Source organism: Crinia signifera, chromosome 8, assembly GCF_055691185.1.
Source record: "Crinia signifera chromosome 8, ASM5569118v1, whole genome shotgun sequence".
Lineage (NCBI taxonomy): Eukaryota > Metazoa > Chordata > Amphibia > Anura > Myobatrachidae > Crinia > Crinia signifera.
Window position 1 is genome coordinate 177,103,919 of NC_139224.1, and position 21,649 is coordinate 177,125,567.

The following is a 21,649-nucleotide window of genomic DNA, read 5'->3' on the forward strand; positions in this document are numbered from 1 at the left end:
GCGCTCTGCCCCCGGCTTCCCATATATACCCTCACACAGCTGCGCTCTGCCCCCGGCTTCCCATATATACCCTCACACAGCGGCGCTCTGCCCCCGGCTTCCCATATATACCCTCACACAGCGATCTGCCCCCGGCTTCCCATATACCCTCACACAGCGGCACTCTGCCCCTGGCTTCTGGAGAGGGGCATGCTGGGAGGTATGGGCATGTACTAAGCACTGCCTACTCAATGCAATCCATCCCGCCACTGATCGGGTACATGCTGGCAGTAATAACGCTGCTATGTACTTAGAATTTGATTACAATAAAAAAGGACATTCCTCCTGGTAAGCGATAGAAAGACTTCTGGGGGTTACGAATAACGATAACAATTCATGGCGCTAATTCAGACCTGACACCCCCCCCCCCCCCTGCAGGGCCTGATTAGACCCTTCAGACGGAGGTTGTCTTCTATAATCTCGTGCCACACACAGGTTCTGGAGACCCAGCTTCCCATGCACAGAATAAAATGAAAATCAAGTACCTCTGTATGTTTCCAACCCGCCACCATCGTCGTCATCATCAGATGTTTCAGGTGAAGTTTCTCCATCTTTTAGACGACATTTAATGTGATCTCCTCGAGTGGTCTAATTATTTCATGGATAGTCAGAATTCAGTGTCCTCCCTGTACCTGTTTTAGACCTTTCCTAGTTATACCCCTCCTAATGAAGGCATAAAGGTCAGCTCAGAGTATCCGCACACTACCCGGCGTTCTCACCATCACAGCAGCACCGGTGCCACCTAGAGGGTGGGTGTAAATGCCAATCTGATGGCCCTGTCCGAAGCTCTCCAATATATGGTGAGCGGTCATTACCCCATTTTCACACCTATTAAAGGTGGCCATACATCAGAAAGCCCAGTCTAAAGGCCCATACACACTTAGATTTTCATTTAAAAAGACTTTGCCAAACTCTTTGATAGATATATCTTTCACCAGTGTAGTGCGTACACATTGAGCTATCTCTGATAGATATATCTTTCACCAGTGTAGTGCGTACACATTGAGCTATCTCTGATAGATATATCTTTCACCAGCGTAGTGCGTACACATTGAGCTATCTCTGATAGATATATCTTTCACCAGTGTAGTGCGTACACATTGAGCTATCTCTGATAGATATATCTTTCACCAGTGTAGTGCGTACACATTGAGCTATCTCTGATAGATATATCTTTCACCAGTGTAGTGCGTACACATTGAGCTATCTCTGATAGATATATCTTTCACCAGTGTAGTGCGTACACATTGAGCTATCTCTGATAGATATATCTTTCACCAGTGTAGTGCGTACACATTGAGCTATCTCTGATAGATATATCTTTCACCAGTGTAGTGCGTACACATTGAGCTATCTCTGATAGATATATCTTTCACCAGTGTAGTGCGTACACATTGAGCTATCTCTGATAGATATATCTTTCACCAGTGTAGTGCGTACACATTGAGCTATCTCTGATAGATATATCTTTCACCAGTGTAGTGCGTACACATTGAGCTATCTCTGATAGATATATCTTTCACCAGTGTAGTGCGTACACACTGAGCTATTTTCCCCAAAGAGCAAGAGATTTTCAGGAGGCGAAAGACTTTGCTGAAAATCTTTCATTATAAATGGGCTGGGTTTGAATTCCAAGGGTTCCATATATACAGTGCATTGGTGGCAGTGGGCATATAAATATATGAACATTGGTGGGCAGTGTTGGCACTAATATATGCATTGCTGGCACAGACCAGTGTTTATATATTTATATGTCCACTGCCACAAATGTATATTTATTTATATGCAAACTGTCCATTATTTAAATGGCAAGCGTGTACTAACGGGGTGCGCAAACCCCCCTCCCTCCCCGTGTGCCCCTGGACCGATTCGGCGGCACCACCCGCCAGCCCCTTCCCTCCCTCGGAGAGATGTGGTCGCATAATTCCCCCGTGGATCAACGCGGCGGCCGCATCACCCCCCCCCCCCCCCTACAGCATCCATGGCTGTCCCCAGCAGGTAACGGCACACACAGCTGGCCACCAATGTTTATATTTTTATATTCCCACTGCCACCAATGAATTCATTTAAATGCAGCAACAATACAGCTGTCTGTTAGGTTTGTGTAAACGTGCAATACAATCACTTTCCTTCATTGACTAAACAAGTGCTGGTCCTCCTGCTACATGGATTGGGTGAGTGTGAAATGTATTAAACCTTGTATGGACCCTGCACCAACCGGATTCTACACAGTGAGTGCCTTCCTGCCTTTTTTGAGAAATATATATATTTATATATCTGGGTTTCCAATCCAAAAGAAGAGGACACAGCCGTCACTGCAGCAAGGTGTCTTTATTAGAGCCTCAATGGCTCGTTTCGGGGCATCAGCCCCTTTCTCAAGAGGCACAAAGACAAACGGCAAACAAAGTGCCTCTTGAGAAAGAATTGTACAAAAGGACGTCCACCGCTCTCTTCAGCCGCCCACCCGCCCGTCTGCCACTTGGATACTTCTGCGGCTCCCAGCATCTTCACTGCCACGGGCCGCCCGGAAGCTGCACCTCTCTTCCCTGCTAGTCACATGACTCTGGTTGTATGAGCCATCTAATGACACATTGCTGGGGCTTAATAGCACATCCAATCCCAACTGATCTGACGTGCAGCACAGACCAACCCTCCAATCCCGTGAGGGCGGACGTTGTATCCTGTTGTATCATTGGCCCTTATTCTGATTCGAGCGGTACGGCCCGCGTGCGGCCGTACCGCCGATGTTTTCCGTCTGCACATGCGCAGAGGTCAATCTGCGCATGTGCAGGCGAATTCGCCGCACATAACGTTACTACGCCGCAAAGGGGGCGTATAGGGGAGTGAGGGGCTTCATGCCCTCATTTCCCTATGTATACGCCCCGCGTTTCATGGGCGTTCCCATGCAAACGCGGGGCGTACGCATGGTAATGAGGGTATGACGCAACTCATGGGGGCGGAAAGCTGACGTCGCCGGATGTCAGCTCTCAGCCCCCATACAAGCTAGCACACGGACGATTGTCCGTGTGGTCTCAGCTTGCGGGACCTGGTGGGGCGTGCGGCCCTGCCTTCGATGGTCGACGACCATCGAATGCAGGGGGCAGCTCCCACCATGGTGGAGGCGTACGCCTCCACCATTTTTATGCGGATCGCCAGCCGTCCGTGTACGGACGGCCGTGGCGATCCGTCTCGTGGGCGGGGATTGGTTTGTGCGGCCAGAGCACCGTGTGCGGCTCTGGCCGCACCAACCAGAATAAGGGCCATAGTGTGCACACAATCCATTGAGATTGTATGATTGGGTGCAATGTCAGGTGTATGGGGGCCTTTAGACCCCAAATACTTCACCTGACGCTCCCAGGCCTTTGCTGACACCAGAATAAGCTGCTTGGCCACATTGTTCCTGCTATAATCTGTCAAACAGCCGCTGACTGGAGAAACCTGCCACCATCCCCCATGCAGGTGATCACACCTTGTGAGTGGTACGTCTAGAGGATCGAATACGCGACTCCAGTTCTTCCAAATCGTTCAACGAAATCTGGTCTCCATGGTTACAGTCTCAAAACGTCCCTCCCATTTTGTATCATTAAATTCAGATTCCGTGATTACTGGATCATCTGACGACCTATGACCTATGTTGTCACATCAGCAGATTTTATTAGATCATGTTTATACAAAAAAAAAAAAAACACCCCATAGAAGATAATGTTTGGCAGCTCACTGGACTGTGATCAGTGTGATCAGTGTGCAATGGTCTGCGTCCGCCCGCCAAAGGCCAGCTCAGAATATCCTCACACTACCCAACGTGCTCACCAAGGCTGGCACCTCACCATCACAGCAGTGCAGGCGCCACCTAGAGGGCAGTTACGGCAGCAACGCCTTCCACATCTCTTTGGTTTGCTGCTGGGCTATCGGGTCACTGGAATAATCCAGGAGGTCCCCATTCCACATACCAGTCCCCCGGAGTCCAAGCTTCTTGATATAAGCCGTTTTCAGAGTAATGCTCTGCGGGTCGTCGTACCAGACCTGGTGGATTCTCCCTTGTGAGTCCTGTTAGAACAATCAGTATAAATGTATTACACGGTCAGTGAGCAACAGGATGCACAGCGGGTACAGCACAGAGTAGTTACAGTGCGACAGGGTGCACAGCGGGTACAGCACAGTAGTTACAGTGCGACAGGGTGCACAGCGGGTACAGCACAGAGTAGTTACAGTGCGACAGGGTGCACAGCGGGTACAGCACAGAGTAGTTACAGTGCGACCAGGTGCACAGCACAGAGTAGTTACAGTGCGACAGGGTGCACAGCGGGTATAGCACAGAGTAGTTACAGTGTGACAGGATGCACAGCGGGTACAGCACAGAGTAGTTACAGTGCGACAGGGTGCACAGCGGGTACAGCACATAGTAGTTACAGTGCGACCGGATGCACAGCACAGAGTAGTTACAGTGCGACCGGATGCACAGCGGGTACAGCACAGAGTAGTTACAGTGCGACAGGATGCACAGCGGGTACAGCACAGTAGTTACAGTGCGACAGAGTGCACAGTGGGTACAGCACAGAGTAGTTACAGTGCGACAGGATGCACAGCGGGTACAGCACAGAGTAGTTACAGTGCGACAGGGTGCACAGCGGGTACAGCACAGTGTAGTTACAGTGCGACAGGATGCACAGCGGGTACAGCACAGTAGTTACAGTGCGACAGGATGCACAGCGGGTACAGCACAGAGTAGTTACAGTGCGACAGGGTGCACAGTGGGTACAGCACAGAGTAGTTACAGTGCGACAGGATGCACAGCACAGAGTAGTTACAGTGCGACAGGATGCACAGCGGGTACAGCACAGAGTAGTTACAGTGCGACAGGGTGCACAACGTGTACAGCGCAGAGTAGTTACAGTGCGACAGGGTGCACAGTGGGTACAGCACAGAGTAGTTACAGTGCGACAGGATGCACAGCACAGAGTAGTTACAGTGCGACAGGATGCACAGCGGGTACAGCACAGAGTAGTTACAGTGCGACAGGGTGCACAACGTGTACAGCGCAGAGTAGTTACAGTGCGACAGGGTGCACAGCGGGTACAGCACAGAGTAGTTACAGTGCGACAGGGTGCACAGCAGGTACAGCACAGAGTAGTAACAGTGTGACAGGATGCACAGAGGGTACAGCACAGAGTAGTTACAGTGCGACAGGATGCACAGCGGGTACAGCACAGAGTAGTTACAGTGCGACAGGGTGCACAGCGGGTACAGCACAGAGTAGTTAGTGCGACAGGGTGCACAGCGGGTACAGCACAGAGTAGTTACAGTGCGACCGGATGCACAGCGGGTACAGCACAGAGTAGTTACAGTGCGACAGGGTGCACAGCGGGTACAGCACAGAGTAGTTACAGTGCGACAGGGTGCACAGCGGGTACAGCACAGTAGTTACAGTGCAACAGGATGCACAGCGGGTACAGCACAGAGTAGTAACAGTGTGACAGGATGCACAGCGGGTACAGCACAGAGTAGTTACAGTGCGACAGGGTGCACAGCGGGTACAGCACAGAGTAGGTACAGTGCGACAGGGTGCACAGCACAGATTAGTAACAGTGTGACCGGATGCACAGCGGGTACAGCACAGAGTAGTAACAGTGCGACAGGATGCACAGCGGGTACAGCACAGAGTAGTTACAGTGCGACAGGATGCACAGCGGGTACAGCACAGAGTAGTTACAGTGCGACAGGATGCACAGCACAGAGTAGCTAGTGCGACAGGGTGCACAGCACAGAGTAGTTACAGTGCGACAGGATGCACAGCGGGTACAGCACAGAGTAGTTACAGTGCGACAGGGTGCACAGCGGGTACAGCACAGAGTAGTTACAGTGCGACAGGGTGCACAGCGGGTACAGCACAGAGTAGTTACAGTGCGACAGGGTGCACAGCGGGTACAGCACAGAGTAGTTACAGTGCGACAGGGTGCACAGCGGGTACAGCACAGAGTAGTTACAGTGCGACAGGGTGCACAGCGGGTACAGCACAGAGTAGTTACAGTGCGACAGGATGCACAGCGGGTACAGCACAGAGTAGTTACAGTGCGACAGGATGCACAGCACAGAGTAGCTAGTGCGACAGGGTGCACAGCACAGAGTAGTTACAGTGTACCACTAACTGCTTCTCTCTAGTAAATGTAGCCAGGAGAAGTGCCACCCTCACACCTGGGCATAACATGACCGAAGTACAAGTCTGAAGACTTTGCCAACCCACAGGAGTGTAAATCTGCCCCCACTATATACAGACACGGGGCTGCCATGGGTCACTGGTTATTTCCCTCTCGGATTCCGGACCTACTGTAATATTATAATGACTTGCTGCCATGGTAACTATAGCGGCATTTTACTGTGTGAATAGAAAGTGGAACCGCACCAACCTTGTAATTATAGAAGGGGGCTTTCTGCTCATCGTCCCATAATCTCCCCGACAGCGAGCTGTTCAGCTGCTTCATAATCGCACGGTACGGTACCTGGCGGCCCACTGCATCGCTGCATTCAGCCCCCCGGAACGGCTTCTTCTCTAGCGCGCAGCGATTATCCTGGAGGGAATGGGATAATAACTGCGGTCAGTCAGTGTTTACAATGCATGCTTCTATGGAACAGGTATAGCTATATAAATATGTCTCAGCATGGTGCCTGCGTACGGGGAAGTGTAACATGTAGCACCGCTAAATAATCCCTCCCGTTAGTGAGGACAATAGTGCGCAATAATTATTCAATGAATCAAACATATCTCAGTTTTGACAATATTCAACAACATAGAATAAGGTGTATTTTAATTTATACAATGAAAACAAATAAAAATGGAGATCTTCCAACAGATTTTCAAAATTGTAGATAAAAATGGGATTTGTGTACTTACCGTTAAATCCTTTTCTCCGATTCCACAGGTGGCACTGGAGATCTACAGTGGGGAATAGAGGGCGACCACTAGGAGCTTGGGCACTATAAAAATATTACACAGAGTGGCTAGCTCCTCCCCTCTACTTCCCCCTACCCGGCAGTCTAAAGAATGTGCCCGGAGGAGGCTGGAAGATGCAACATACTTCCGAGAGGAGGATCACCAACCACATACAACATACATTCTAGAAATCGTAGAACAGAAGAATATTAGAAAATTCAGTCAAACAGAGACAACCAAACACTTGAATAGAACAGAGGCCTTTGTAGACAACTTCGAATGACCCTGTGATAACTGTAATGAATACCAGAAGTCCTTTAAAAGGTAGCAGCGCCGGGAGGGCGTCCAGTGCCACCTGTGGAATCGGAGAAAAGGATTTAACGGTAAGTACACAAATCCCATTTTCTCCTTCATCCACCAGGTGGCACTGGAGATCTACAGTGGGGACGTCCCAGAGCTCCCATCCCGGGTGGGAAGGCGCTGAGATCTTTCCAACACTGCCCGGCCAAACTGGGAAGCTTGAGCCGCAAAAGTATCAAACCGGTAAAATTTGATAAATGTTCTATGTCCCGACCAGGTGGCGGCCCTACACAATTGAAGTACCGACACGCCTCGGGCAGCCGCCCATGAAGGGCCTACAGACCTTGTAGAGTGTGCCGTAATCGTCGGAGGAGGCACCTGAGATGCCGTCAGGTATGCCTGTCTGATTGCAAGACGAATCCACCTGGCTAAGGCCTGCTTGGAGGCCGGCCAACCTCTTTTGGACATGTCATAAAGAACAAATAGAGAATCAGTCTTCCTCAGGGAAGCTGTCCTGGAGGTGTAAATTCTGAGGGCCCTTACCACATCCAGGTATTTTGAATCACTGGAGTCCTCTGTAAACGCAGGCACCACAATGGGCTGGTTTATATGGAAAGAGGACACCACCTTTGGGAGGAAGGATGCCTTCGTCCGTAATTCTGCTCTGTCCTCATGGAAAACCAGGAAAGGCGGGCGGCATGATAATGCGCTTAAGTCTGAAACCCGCCTAGCTGACGCTAACGCCACAAGAAGAACTGTTTTCCAGGTTAGATATTTTAACTCCACTTCTTCCAACGGCTCAAACAGTGGAGACTGAAGGAAAGAGAGAACTAAATCTAGATCCCATGGTGAGGTGGGATTTCGAAAAGGTGGTTGAATCCTCAACACTCCCTGGAAAAAGGTCTGCACCTGAGGTAGTAGTGCTATCTTCCTCTGGAAATAGATGGAAAGTGCCGAAACTTGGACCTTCAGGGATCCCAGGCGTAATCCTGCTGTGAGACCCGCCTGGAGAAAGAGCAGCAGACGCGGCAGTTTAAAGTATCTAGGTGATACTTGACGGCTCTCGCACCACGAAATGTATGCCCTCCATATACGATAGTAATGAATGGAGGTGACTTCCTTCCTTGCTCGTAACATAGTAGGAATCACTGCTGAAGGAATCCCGGCTCTTCTTAGGATTGACCTCTCAGTAGCCAGGCCGTCAAATGAAGCCGCTGTAAGTCCGGATGGACGAAGGGACCTTGTGACAGCAGGTCTTGTTGTAGCGGCAGAGGCCACGGCTCGTCTACCAGTAGAGCTGTGAGCGTGGTGTACCACGACCTGCGAGGCCAGTCCGGTGCTATTAGCAGCACCGTGACTGGTTCTCTGCGAATGCGCTGAAGAATCCGCGGTAACATCGGAAATGGAGGGAAGATGTAAACAAACTGGTAATGCCAGGGCATCGTGAGTGCATCTACCCCCTCTGCTGCCGGATCCCGTGTCCGAGCACAGTATCTCGGAAGCTGGTGGTTGTTGCGGGAGGCCATCAGGTCTATTTGTGGACAACCCCAGCGATGGATCAGACTCTGAAAAACCTGCTGATGAAGCTTCCATTCTCCTTGGTGAATGTTGTGACGACTGAGGTAGTCCGCTTCCCAGTTCTCTACTCCCGGGATGAAAACTGCTGAAATTGCTCTGAGGTGTTCCTGTGCCCAGAGTAATATTCTGCTGACCTCCTTCATTGCGGTCCGACTGCGTGTTCCTCCCTGCTTGTTTACATATGCCACTGCTGTGGCATTGTCGGACTGTACTCTGACGGCTCTGTTTTGAAGCAAGTCTGCCGCCTCCAGCAATGCGTTGTATATTGCTCTGAGTTCTAGGATGTTTATCGGGAGTAAGGCTTCCAGAGGGGACCACAGACCCTGGAACTGATGTTCGAGTACGACTGCCCCCCACCCCCGGAGGCTGGCATCCGTGGTGAGAATCGTCCAGTCCCATATTCCGAATCTTTTTCCTTGATTGAGATTTTGTGAATTGAGCCACCACGCCAATGATAGGCGCGCCCGAGGAGATAGAGTTATTCTCCGATGGAGCGTGAGATGGGAACCTGACCACTGATTGAGTAGGCAGAGTTGAAGAGGTCTTGAGCGAAACCGTCCGTATTGAATCGCTTCGAATGTTGCTACCATTTTTCCCAACAGACGGACGCACAGGAAAACTGTGACCCGTCTGTGTTGTAGCACCAACCGGACCAGGGCTTGAAGTGACGCAATCTTGTCCTCTGGCAGGAAGATCTTCTGTTGGACTGTGTCCAGCATCATTCCGAGGAACAGTAACCTCTGTGTTGGCTGGAGTTGAGATTTCTGATAATTGAGCATCCAGCCGTGGCGTATCAGTATCTCCTGTGTACGCTCTATGTTGGAATGAAGGATGGCTGCCGACGGCGCCTTCAGAAGCAGATCGTCGAGATATGGCACTATCGAAATCCCTTGGGATCTGAGAAGTTGCATCATCACCGCCATGATCTTTGTAAAGATCCGGGGTGCCGATGAAAGTCCGAAGGGTAGAGCTTGGAACTGAAAGTGATCGTCTCTGATGGCGAATCTTAGAAACGCCTGATGAGGCGGCCAAATTGGTATGTGCAGGTAGGCGTCCTTGATGTCTAAGGACACCAAGAACTCCTCCGGCTCCAAACCTGCTATGACCGATTGTAACGATTCCATTCTGAACTTCACCACTCTCAGGTAAGGGTTGAGATGTTTCAGATTCAGAATTGGACGCGTGGAGCCGTCTGGCTTCGGCACGAGGAAAAGGGTCGAATAAAAACCCTGAGTTCTCTGCTCCGGCGGGACTGGGATGATTACGCCCATTCCCCTGAGCTTGTGAACTGCCTGCAGGAGGGCTGTTGCTTTGTCTGGAGAAGCTGCCAAACCGGTTGTGAAAAATCGGTTTGGGGGCTTCCTTTGAAAGTCTATCCTGCAACCGTGGGTCACAGCTTCTGTGACCCAAGCATCCTGACAGGATAGACTCCAGACCTGATGATAGAGACGCAGCCGCGCCCCCACCCTGGAGTCTCCTGAGTGGGGCTGAGGTAAGTCATGCTGCTGGCTTTGGGGCCGGCTTGGGGTCCTGGGGAGCTGCGGAAGCAACACCTCTACCCCGACCTCTGTAACCTCTGCCACCCGAGAGGCCACCCCTCGCGCGGCCCCGGAACCTTGCCGTAGGGCGAAAGGACCGAAAGGACGGTCCCTGAAAGGGCCTTCTAGGCGGAGCGGGAGGCGCTGCGGAAGGTAAGAAAGATGACTTCCCCCCTGTGGCCTGGGAAATCATCTTGTCTAATTCTGGTCCAAATAGACACTCCCCCTGAAAGGGCAGTGCCTCCACTGCTCTTTTGGATTCCGCGTCTGCCTGCCATTGGCGTAGCCAGAGGGCTCTGCGGGCCGAAATGGACAGAGCGGAGATGCGGGACGCCAAAACACAAACATCCGAAGATGCTTCTACCAGATAAGCAGCGGCTTCTTTAATGTGGTCCGCTAAGGCCACTAACTCACCAGTTGCGGGATCATCGCCGAGATTTTCCTGAATCTGGGTTGCCCAGGCCTCCATTGCCTTGTTCACCCAACATCCCACTTGTGCAGGACGTTGAATCAATCCCGCCGCCGTGTAGATGTTCTTAAGAGTGTTCTCAAGTTTTTTATCAGAAGTTTCCTTCAACGAATATGTTCCCGGTATCGGGAGCACTGTCTTCTTAGAGAGACGGGAGACCGATGTATCCACGGCCGGTGGGGTCTCGCATAATTTCCTACTGTCTGCAGGAAAAGGATATGCTGTTAGAAACCTGTTAGAGACCTGGAAACGTTTATCTGGATGAAGCCATGCATCCCTTAAATGTTGATCTAATTCCTCAGATACGGGGAAAGCGGCCGCCTGCTTGCGACGCTTGCCAAACATCTGAGGACGATCTGGCAGAGTAATTTCGTCGTCTACCCTTAGGGTTGACTTCACCTTAGCGATGAGGTCTTCTAACCCCTGAGAAACCGGCTCAGGAGCTGGTTGTACCTGTACCAAATCCACCGGGTCAGTGTCAGGATATTGACCCTCCTCGAGGTGAGGCATGTCATCGTCTGACCCATATGTGTGAAATCTATCAGTGAGCAGATTGCGCTCATTAGGCAAGCTGGGCGGAGCTATTGGGTCCGCATCCCTAGGGTTAAGTGCCCTAGTTAATGATTCCACTGCTGAGGTTAATTCAGCCTGTTGGGACCTGGCGGTCTCTCTATCCTTATGAGAGGCTGATATTTCAGCAGATAAATGTGAAATCACTTGTGTCAATTGAGAAGCCCACACAGGGACCTCCTGCTGGGGTGCAGTCGGGGAGTCAGAACATTCTACACAAAGTACTGCTCCTTCCACCTGCGGGGTGAATTTATCCTGACATCTTTTACATGTCACCTTTTTTGTAGAACCCCCAGCCATAATCACTCTTACAGATAAAGTAAAGTATAGCAAGAATCAGTGTAGAACAGGTAGGGTGAGACAGAGGAGAATGAGCACCCACCAGTCAGATCTGCCCCCAGCGATAGAAACCTGCAGGGCTCTGACAATAATTTGCCACAGCCCTTGCTCGCTAGCCTTACCTCTATCACCCCACTGTATACTCACAGACCTGGGTGATAAGAGGTCCTCGGTAGGGCTGTACACACTCCCAGCGGCAGGACGCGGCTAAGCAGTGCTCCGGAGCTGCAGTAATGGCGCCGGTGTGAGGAGAACGCAGGGGAAGCTGGGAAATCCTCCCGCGCGCCATAGCTCCGCCCCCCGACTTCAGCGCGCTTAATAACGCCGCTGTGTATAGCACCGCCATTACGCCCGGCCCCCCCTTGATAGCAGGGAGCCGGGCTCTACTCACCCTGCCTCGCTGACCGGTGGCGGTGGGCTGTGCGGACCGGACGCGGCCGCAAGCGACGGCGTCCAGTCACTCTGGGACAGTGGTCCCAGGAGCCGGGGACCCCACGCAGACCGCAAGCAGTGGCGTCGGGGTCCCCTCCGGCAGCTCCCACGACGCAGACAGGCAGCCGGCAGACGCTGCCTGTCTGTCCTCAGTTGTTAAAGTTGAATAATTAACATATATAAAATAAAAAATCTTCATTTGCCCTGCGAGGGCAAACTGTTGCACCCAGCTCCCCGGGCACATTCTAAGACTGCCGGGTAGGGGGAAGTAGAGGGGAGGAGCTAGCCACTCTGTGTAATTTTTTTATAGTGCCCAAGCTCCTAGTGGTCGCCCTCTATTCCCCACTGTAGATCTCCAGTGCCACCTGGTGGATGAAGGAGAAATACAAATGACAACAAATATAGTTGTTCAAGATAATGTACCCAACGCGTTTCTTACGACTTCATCAGGGGTACATGGGGAAAACTGTACGTTTACAGGATAATGTATTCCTATATAAGTGTACATGTACAGCTGTCAATGTATATATACACAAACACACATGACAAAACTTATAGGGCGAGTTGTAGTTTTGTGAATAACACGCAATACTAGAATGGGGAGGATCCACCTGCCGGCCATTGCAGAAACTGGCAGTCATATTGCTACTATGTGGGCACGTCACATGCCAATGCAATCATTACCTCGGACAGCTGCAGACAGGTGTAGTCGTAGCCGTACCAGGCAACCCCCATTACCAGCTTCTTAGGGCTGATTCCAGCATTAATGAATTCCGCATAACCTGGAAAATGAATGTAGGTAATTTGTAGTATAGACAAAGAACGAGAGAACCACAACTTACTGCTGCCATGTAACCCTTCCCCCACTTCTATTCCCATCGCTACATGCTTCAGGAATAGGGGCATTCCCATCCAATACATTAGGAATTCCACTAGGTGGCGATAAATTAACATTCCGTCACGGTATCTATAGGACAGCGCCGTTCCTGCATTTATCATTGAAGGACCGGCACTTGTCAGTAGCTTTGAGCTCGTCTGCAGGGATTTCCTTTCAGTATTGCAGAGGTATGAAGACCGAACACCACAAAGCACAGATTCCGGGGGGGATTAAGTTGAATGAAGCAAAAAACATTCACTTCAAAGCAGAACCCGCCCCCGCCCCCCCAAACTATGCTCGCCACCTATTCTATTCTCCCTCTATGTGGACCCCCACTAGGGAGAATAGCCAGTGGCCGTCGGGCAACTGTCTGTCGGAGTTTTGACAGTCAGGATCTAACGGCGGCACATGCGCAGACCGCCCACCTCAGCACATCGCGGGAACGGCTCCTTCCGGAGCCCCTGTCCCTGCGAGCGGGGGATTATACATCCCGGCATTAGGATCGTACTTTACAATGTGATCCCGGGAGATCTGTAATAACTGCTAATAAGCCGCAAGGGCACGTGACTGCGCACGCTGACTGACCAAGTTACGGTTTGGGCGTCTGACTGCGCACGCTGACTGACCCGTTACGGTTTGGGCGTCTGACTGCGCACGCTGACTGACCCGTTACGGTTTGGGCGCGTGACTGCGCACGCTGACTGACCCGTTACGGTTTGGGTGTCTGACTGCGCACGCTGACTGACCATTTACGGTTTGGTTAAACGGTGCGTTTGCTCCAGCGACGCATTCTGTCCAAATCTGGGATTGTTCGTCGTATGACATCACAAACAGGAAGTCGCACAGGTCGGCGATGCCGGTGTAGTTATAGCAGCGAAGGTCGATACAGTGTGCAGACCACGCAACATCAAAGGTGACCTGCAAGAGAAGCAGAGCGCAATTCAGGAGAACAGTCTACAACAGTGGTGTCAAACTCACAGGCCAACCGCTGTTGGGGGAACTACACATCCCAGCATGCCGTGCCACAGATTTTATATAATGGATTGCTAAAACTGTGGCAGGGCATGCTGGGACGTGTAGTTCCACAACAGCTGGAGGGACACGAGTTTGACACCACTGGTCTACAACAGTTGAAACAGCGAACGATCACGGAGCCCGTACAATGGATACGGCAAAGGCATATGCAATAATAAATGATGGAGATCTGAGAGAAGCGTTAGATATTTACTAAGCGCCAACAGTCAGCAGACTGAGCGACAGAGTTTCATACATTCAATGCAAAACCAGCGTCTTACAGTATTACAGCCTAAACCCTGCGAGCAAAACATCCGACAGTCACTGGCTCCGACTACCCGCTGCTTAGTGAATATACCCTGGGGCAGGGGTGGCCGGACTTTTACAGTCTGGGATCTACCCCTGTGTAAAATATTCCCCTCCAAATGCAATATGTCCCTTACACATAGAAGGAGACAAACTTCAAATTACAAAAAAGAAAAAAATATCATTTTTTTTGTTTTTAAGGGGCACACAACTCCATCACAGGCAGCAACTGGGATGAACATTTGTAAACAGAGCCCCTTCCCCTCCCACCGCATAACAGCACAGATAAAAAAAACAAAAAAATCTGTGGACAAACTTATCCCCCCACGTGCAGTGCACTTAACTTACTGTGATGCTGCCATTTGGGTGCAGCTTCCCTGTGTTCTGAGCTCCCAGCCCTGTCCCACCACCGCTGAGCCTCCAGTCCTTGCTGCCACAGTGCACTGCACTCCCGGCCCCCTACCACAACCACCGCTGAGCCTCCAGTCCCTGCTGCCACTGTGCACTGTGCTCCCAGCCCTGTCCCACCACCGCTGCTGAGCCTCCAGTCCCTGCTGCCACTGTGCTCCCAGCCCTGTCCCACCACCACCACCAATGAGCCACCAGTCCCTGCTGCCATGGTGCACTGCGCTCCCAGCCTTTTCCCACCACTGCTGAGCCTCCAGTCCCTGCTGCCACTGTGCACTGCGCTCCCAGCCCTGTCCCACCACCGCTGCTGAGCCTCCAGTCCCTGCTGCCACTGTGCTCCCAGCCCTGTCCCACCACCACCGCTGAGCCTCCAATCCATGCTGCCACTGTGCACTGCGCTCCCAGCCCTGTCCCACCACCCCCGCTGAGCCTCCAGTCCCTGCTGCCACTGTGCACTGCGCTCCCAGCCCTGTCCCACCACCCCTGCTGAGCCTCCAGTCCCTGCTGCCACTGTGCACTGCGCTCCCAGCCCTGTCCCACCACCGCTGCTGAGCCTCCAGTCCCTGCTGCCACTGTGCTCCCAGCCCTGTCCCACCACCACCACTGAGCCTCCAGTCCCTGCTGCCACTGTGCATTGCGCTCCCAGCCCTGTCCCACCACTGCTGAGCCTCCAGTTCCTGCTGCCACTGTGCACTGCGCTCCCAGCCTTTTCCCACCACTGCTGAGCCTCCAGTCCCTGCTGCCACGGTGCACTGCGCTCCCAGCCCTGTCCCACCACCGCTGCTGAGCCTCCAGTCCCTGCTGCCACTGTGCACTGCGTTCCCAGCCCTGTCCCACCACTGCTGAGCCTCCAGTCCCTGCTGCCACTGTGCACTGCGCTCCCAGCCCTGTCCCACCACCGCTGCTGAGCCTCCAGTCCCTGCTGCCACTGTGCACTGCGCTCCCAGCCCTGTCCCACCACCGCTGCTGAGCCTCCAGTCCCTGCTGCCACTGTGCACTGCGCTCCCAGCCCTGTCCCACCACAGCTGCTGAGCCTCCAGTCCCTGCTGCCACTGTGCACTGCATTCCCAGCCCTGTCCCACCACTGCTGAGCCTCCAGTCCCTGCTGCCACTGTGCACTGCGCTCCCAGCCCTGTCCCACCACTGCTGAGCCTCCAGTCCCTGCTACCACAGTGCACTGCGCTCCCAGCCCTGTCCCACCACCGCTACTGAGCCTCCAATCCCTGCTGCTACTGTGCACTGCGCTCCCAGCCCTGTCCCACCACCACCACCACTGAGCCTCCAGTCCCTGCTGCCACTGTGCACTGCATTCCCAGCCCTGTCCCACCACTGCTGAGCCTCCAATCCCTGCTGCCACTGTGCACTGCGCTCCCAGCCCTGTCCCACCACTGCTGCTGAGCCTCCAGTCCCTGCTGCCACTGTGCACTGCGTTCCCAGCCCTGTCCCACCACTGCTGAGCCTCCAGTCCCTGCTACCACAGTGCACTGCGCTCCAAGCCCTGTCCCACCACAGCTGCTGAGCCTCCAGTCCCTGCTGCCACTGCACTGCGCTCCCAGCCCTGTCCCACCACCGCTACTGAGCCTCCAATCCCTGCTGCCACTGTGCACTGCGCTCCCAGCCCTGTCCCACCACTGCTGCTGAGCCTCCAGTCCCTGCTGCCACTGTGCACTGCGCTCCCAGCCCTGTCCCACCACCGCTGTTGAGCCTCCAGTCCCTGCTGCCACTGTGCACTGCGCTCACAGCCTTGTCCAACCACCGCTGCTGAGCCTCCAGTCCCTGCTGCCACTGTGCACTGCGCTCCCAGCCCTGTCCCACCACCGCTGTTGAGCCTCCAGTCCCTGCTGCCACTGTGCACTGCGCTCACAGCCTTGTCCCACCACCGCTGCTGAGCCTCCAGTCCCTGCTGCCACTGTGCACTGCGCTCCCAGCCCTGTCCCACCACCGCTGTTGAGCCTCCAGTCCCTGCTGCCACTGTGCACTGCGCTCACAGCCTTGTCCCACCACGCTGCTGAGCCTCCAGTCCCTGCTGCCACTGTTCACTGCGCTCCCAGCCCTGTCCCACCACCGCTGTTGAGCCTCCAGTCCCTGCTGCCACTGTGCACTGCGCTCACAGCCTTGTCCCACCACCGCTGCTGAGCCTCCAGTCCCTGCTGCCACTGTGCACTGCGCTCCCAGCCCTGTCCCACCACTGCTGAGCCTTCCAGTCGGCTCAAACATGGGCTTCCTGCTTTTCACTTGCAGTGCGCGGGTGATGTCACACGTGCACCCGCGCACTGCATCCCAGGGAACGCTGAAGCCTCTGTTCTGTGTCAAAAGCTTCAGCAGTTATGTGTACACAGGGAACTTGGTCACGATCTACCCGCAGGACTTCCACGATCGACGGGTAGATCGCGTTCAACCTTTTGGCCAACCCTGTCCTAAACCCTGTTCCCCACCGCCTAAACCCTCTCAACCTACAGCCTCCTAACCCCTTCTTCTAAATGCCAAACCCTAACCTTCCCCCCACCACAGCCTACCCCTAAATGCCACTACTAATGCCTACCCCTAACCTACCCCCCACCACAGCCTACCCCTAAATGCCACTACTAATGCCTACCCCTAACCTACCCCCCACCACAGCCTACCCCTAAATGCCACTACTAAGGCCTACCCCTAACCTTCCCCTCACCACAGCCTACCTCTAAATGCCACTACTAATACCTACCCCTAACCTTCCCCCCCAAAACCTTCTCCTAAATACCCCCAAAAATGCCAATACCTAACCCCCATTTCACGGCTACCCTGGCTTACTTACCGGTCAGGATGTCGGTTGTTGGGATACCGGTGCCGGTCTACTGATGGCAGTTGGGATACCGGCATTGGTATAGTGAACACTGCGATGCGGACTGCATCCAGACGGAGCCGTTCTGGTAATGTACTGACCACAGTATGCGGATTACATTAATAGGACGGGAACCAGGTTGTGCCATCCCTCCTGCAGACATTACATTTACAGTGGATACTTCCGATGTGACGTTATAGGGACAGCGCCTCACCTGGGATCCGGGGATTTCCCGATGGAACGCTTCTGTGGTCTCCTGCACCAAAGCCGTCAGAGCGTAATACTCGGCGCTGTACCGGAGCACGGACTGCTCGATGTCCAAGTTAATCCCATCCAGGTACAGACTCTTTGCCAGATTCACCTGCTGAGCCACCCATGCCGACCTGTTCCGGGCATCCACTATATCCGCCAGGCAGACGTCCCCTATAACACAGGCGTAGAAGGATTAATACGACACAGAACCTTATATGCTACCCAGCAGAGGCAGGCGGTCTGCACCCGGAACCAGGGTCTACGAATACAGCCCACACGCGGGTTTTAGGACACGGTAAATGGAACAATCAGTATATATCATTTTTTGATAGTCATACGCCAATGGGTACAGCCACATCCACCGGGGGTGAGGGGGTTCCGGTATAACTGAATGGTTAGACTCCTCCCCTGCCCCCTACATACTGCTGAATCCTAACCTCACGTTACACATAACATTCCGGAGGGATTCTTAGCGTTCCAGCAGTCAGCATGCGGCGCCCAACAGTGCTATTCAATTGTCGCTCTGTTCAGGAGCAATCGGCCATGGTCACGTCAGATTGCACCCCGCAGGGGCAGTGGGCTGAGATGTGTGAATTTACTCGTTTGAGCTTCAATTGGACTTTTTACATCGCACCAATTAGTCACGACGGGTTCAGCGACCAAACACAAATTAGCGCAATAAATAAAAATCAATTGAATAGCCCACTGATCTCCCGCCACTGTAGACAGGAGATCGCCCACAATATAACAACTGAATTCCCTCCCGGAAACACTGATTACAGGAGTGTAAACCCTTCAGGTACATGTGTATATAAATAACTAACGGCTTCTGCAATTACATTCACTTTGAGCTGTGACAGTTTTTAGGCCACAAACTCTCCACCCCTCCCCCAGTCCCTATCTGCCCCTACCTCCAATCTGTCTTCACAGCTCCCGCTCTCCATATATAGCAAGTTTGAAGTCCGTGTCCCTGCAAAATTTGTGTTCACTTTCTGTTGACATCTTTTAGCACAAAAGGGGTAATTTCGTCTGTTGAGTGGCCTCTAGTGGTCAGGGGAGGTACTACACCTCATTCAGGTGAGGAGATAGATCTATGAACTACACCACCAGAGGTTTGTCAGACAGATTGTAGCATCCCCTGTGCCTGATTCAGGAACGTCGGCTGCTCTATGGACGGCCAATGGCTGTGCCTATGCCCGTTCCTGGTGTCCCCAATCTACCCCCATGCCGTTACTTTGTCAGTCAGACTGTAACTATGACACACGTGGTCCCTCATGGTCCCGCCAGCATGGCACTTACCCTTCAGAACTAATCTCGCGCCTTTGGCGTGTGCGTAGCACATGAGCTCCGGGTCATACGGTGCAAACAGCGCCACGGTGGTGACCACGGACCAGTCATAGTTCTTCCAGTTCTTGCCTCGGACATAAAACACATAGACCTGGAAACAGGAACATCGCAGCGATCATCAGCTCCATGTGTCAGACTGGGGCCACAGACTAATAAGTCACCGGCATTATAGGCACCAGGGTGGGTGGGGGGGGGGGGGGGGGGGAATCTCCAAACTGAAATCAATTTACAGAGCACAAACAACATGTGTCTGACAAGTGTGGGCTACATGCAGAAGCAGCCAGTATTTACCCTGCACAGAAACAATATGGATGTATGTGCTCCCTGTGCGGCAGCGTGGTGTGTGACAGACACAAAGTTCCTGATTATATTTATTTACAGGATAAAGTGTCTCTACAGAGATATAAGAGTTACACAACACAACGCAACGCACCTGCCAGGAGCAAAGGTTACAGCGGGCACTGCCAAATTATCCACAGGGTATTATAGAAACCTACCCCCTGGGCTGGCAATCAAGGGGACAGGGTACATGCCAACGTGGGGGAGTAATTAGGCACCGATGTGATTTGTACAGATGAAAATACAGAATTATAATACACACACACACACACAGTCCCCCCCCTCCACACACACACATACAGTGACACAGTCGCCCCCCCACACACACACACACACACACACACACACACAGTAACACAGTCCCCCCCCCCACACACACAGTGACAGTCTCCCCCCCACACACACAGTTAAGGCCCCCTTACACTTGTCAACTTATTGTCTCAACAAATTGAACCTGATTGACTCGAGATTTATCCAATGTGCAGGAGGTTCAATCTCTTCCAATCTCTTGGTTATACTCAATGGCACAGGATTGTAGATTGTGTCCTACACATCAGGCACATAAGATTTTGTCAGACGGCACATCAGATCTCGTCAGATAAATTGACTCAAATTGGATGAAATCTCACAAAATCTCACAAGTGTAAGGGGCCCTTAACACAGTCCATCCCCCCCACACAGTGACACAGTCCGTCCCCCCACACACACAGTGACACAGTCTCCCCCCACACACACACAGTGACACAGTCTCCCCCCCACACACACACAGTGACACAGTCTCCCCCCACACACACACAGTGACACAGTCTCCCCCTACACACACAGTGACAGTCTCCCCCCCCCCACACACACACAGACCCCCCACACACACACACACTAACACAGTCCCCCCCACACACAGTGACACAGTCAGTCACACACACACACACACACACACACACACACACACAGTGACACAGTCCCCACACACACACAGAGTGACAGTCCCCCCACACACACAGTGACACAGTCCCCCACAGACACACAGTCCCCCTCACACACACACAGTCCCCCCCCCCTCCACACACACACATACAGTGACACAGTCGCCCCCCCCCACACACACACAGTAACACAGTCCCCCCCCACACACACACAGTGACACAGCCCCCCCCCCACACAGTAACACAGTCCCCCCACACACACAGTGACACAGTCACACACACACACACACACACACACACACACACAGTCCCCCCCCCTCCACACACACATACAGTGACACAGTCGCCCCCCCCCCCCCCCCACACACACACAGTAACACAGTCCCCCCCACACACACACACACACACACACACAGTGACAGCCCCCCCCCCACACACACATTAACACAGTCCCCCCCACACAGTGACACAGTCCCTCACATACACATTAACACAGTCCCCCCCCCCCCACACACACACACACACAGTGACACAGTCCCCACACACACACAGTGACACAGTCCCCCCACACACACACAGTGACACAGTCCCCCCACACACACACACTGACACAGTCACACAAACACACAGTCCCACACACTTACACCCCTCCCCCCGCACTGTACCTCTGGGTCCCGGGTGCCGGTGATGGGCTGACAGAGAGCGGGGTCTGAGCAGGGACAGGCGGCAGCAGCAGCGCACAGGAGAGGGAGAAGAGTTAGGACCCAGCAGCCGCCACCAGAGACCCCCATCCTCCTCCCTGCACAGCGGCGGCGGCGGCCTGGAGAGTGACTGACTGTAGAGGGGGAGTGGTTATATAGGAGTGGGCGGGGTAGATACAGGAGAGTCACCGCCCGCACCGCTCAGGTAGGTGGGGTTAGAGGAAAAGGAGGGGCTATACAGGAATCTGACAGAGCAGAAAGCTCAGGTAGGTGGGGTTGTAAGAGGAGGGGGCGTGGTTACACAGGAGAATGACAACTCGGACACCCCATGCACGATAGACGGGGAGGAGTTATAGAAATGATTGACAGTCATGCTGAAGCCTGAAGATAAGTTAACAGTTCATCAAGACTTTTATGTTCCAGACAAAGCTTATTGGTGACATAATAATACTACCAATAATAATACTA

The 21,649-nt window shown here is 53.0% G+C and overlaps 1 protein-coding gene across 1 annotated transcript; it reads right to left on the reverse strand.

Annotated features, from left to right (window-relative positions):
* Window positions 1-2,350: 2,350 nt before the first annotated feature.
* CTBS (chitobiase) lies at window positions 2,351-21,313 on the reverse strand. Its single transcript, XM_083157871.1, has 7 exons — window positions 21,146-21,313; window positions 19,171-19,309; window positions 17,834-18,042; window positions 13,817-13,988; window positions 12,878-12,975; window positions 6,444-6,605; window positions 2,351-4,086 (listed from the first exon to the last, which is right to left on the reverse strand). The coding sequence occupies exons 1-7, from the start codon at window positions 21,269-21,271 to the stop codon at window positions 3,901-3,903; spliced, it is 1,092 nt and encodes a 363-aa protein (XP_083013997.1). The 5' UTR covers window positions 21,272-21,313; the 3' UTR covers window positions 2,351-3,900.
* Window positions 21,314-21,649: the final 336 nt, after the last annotated feature.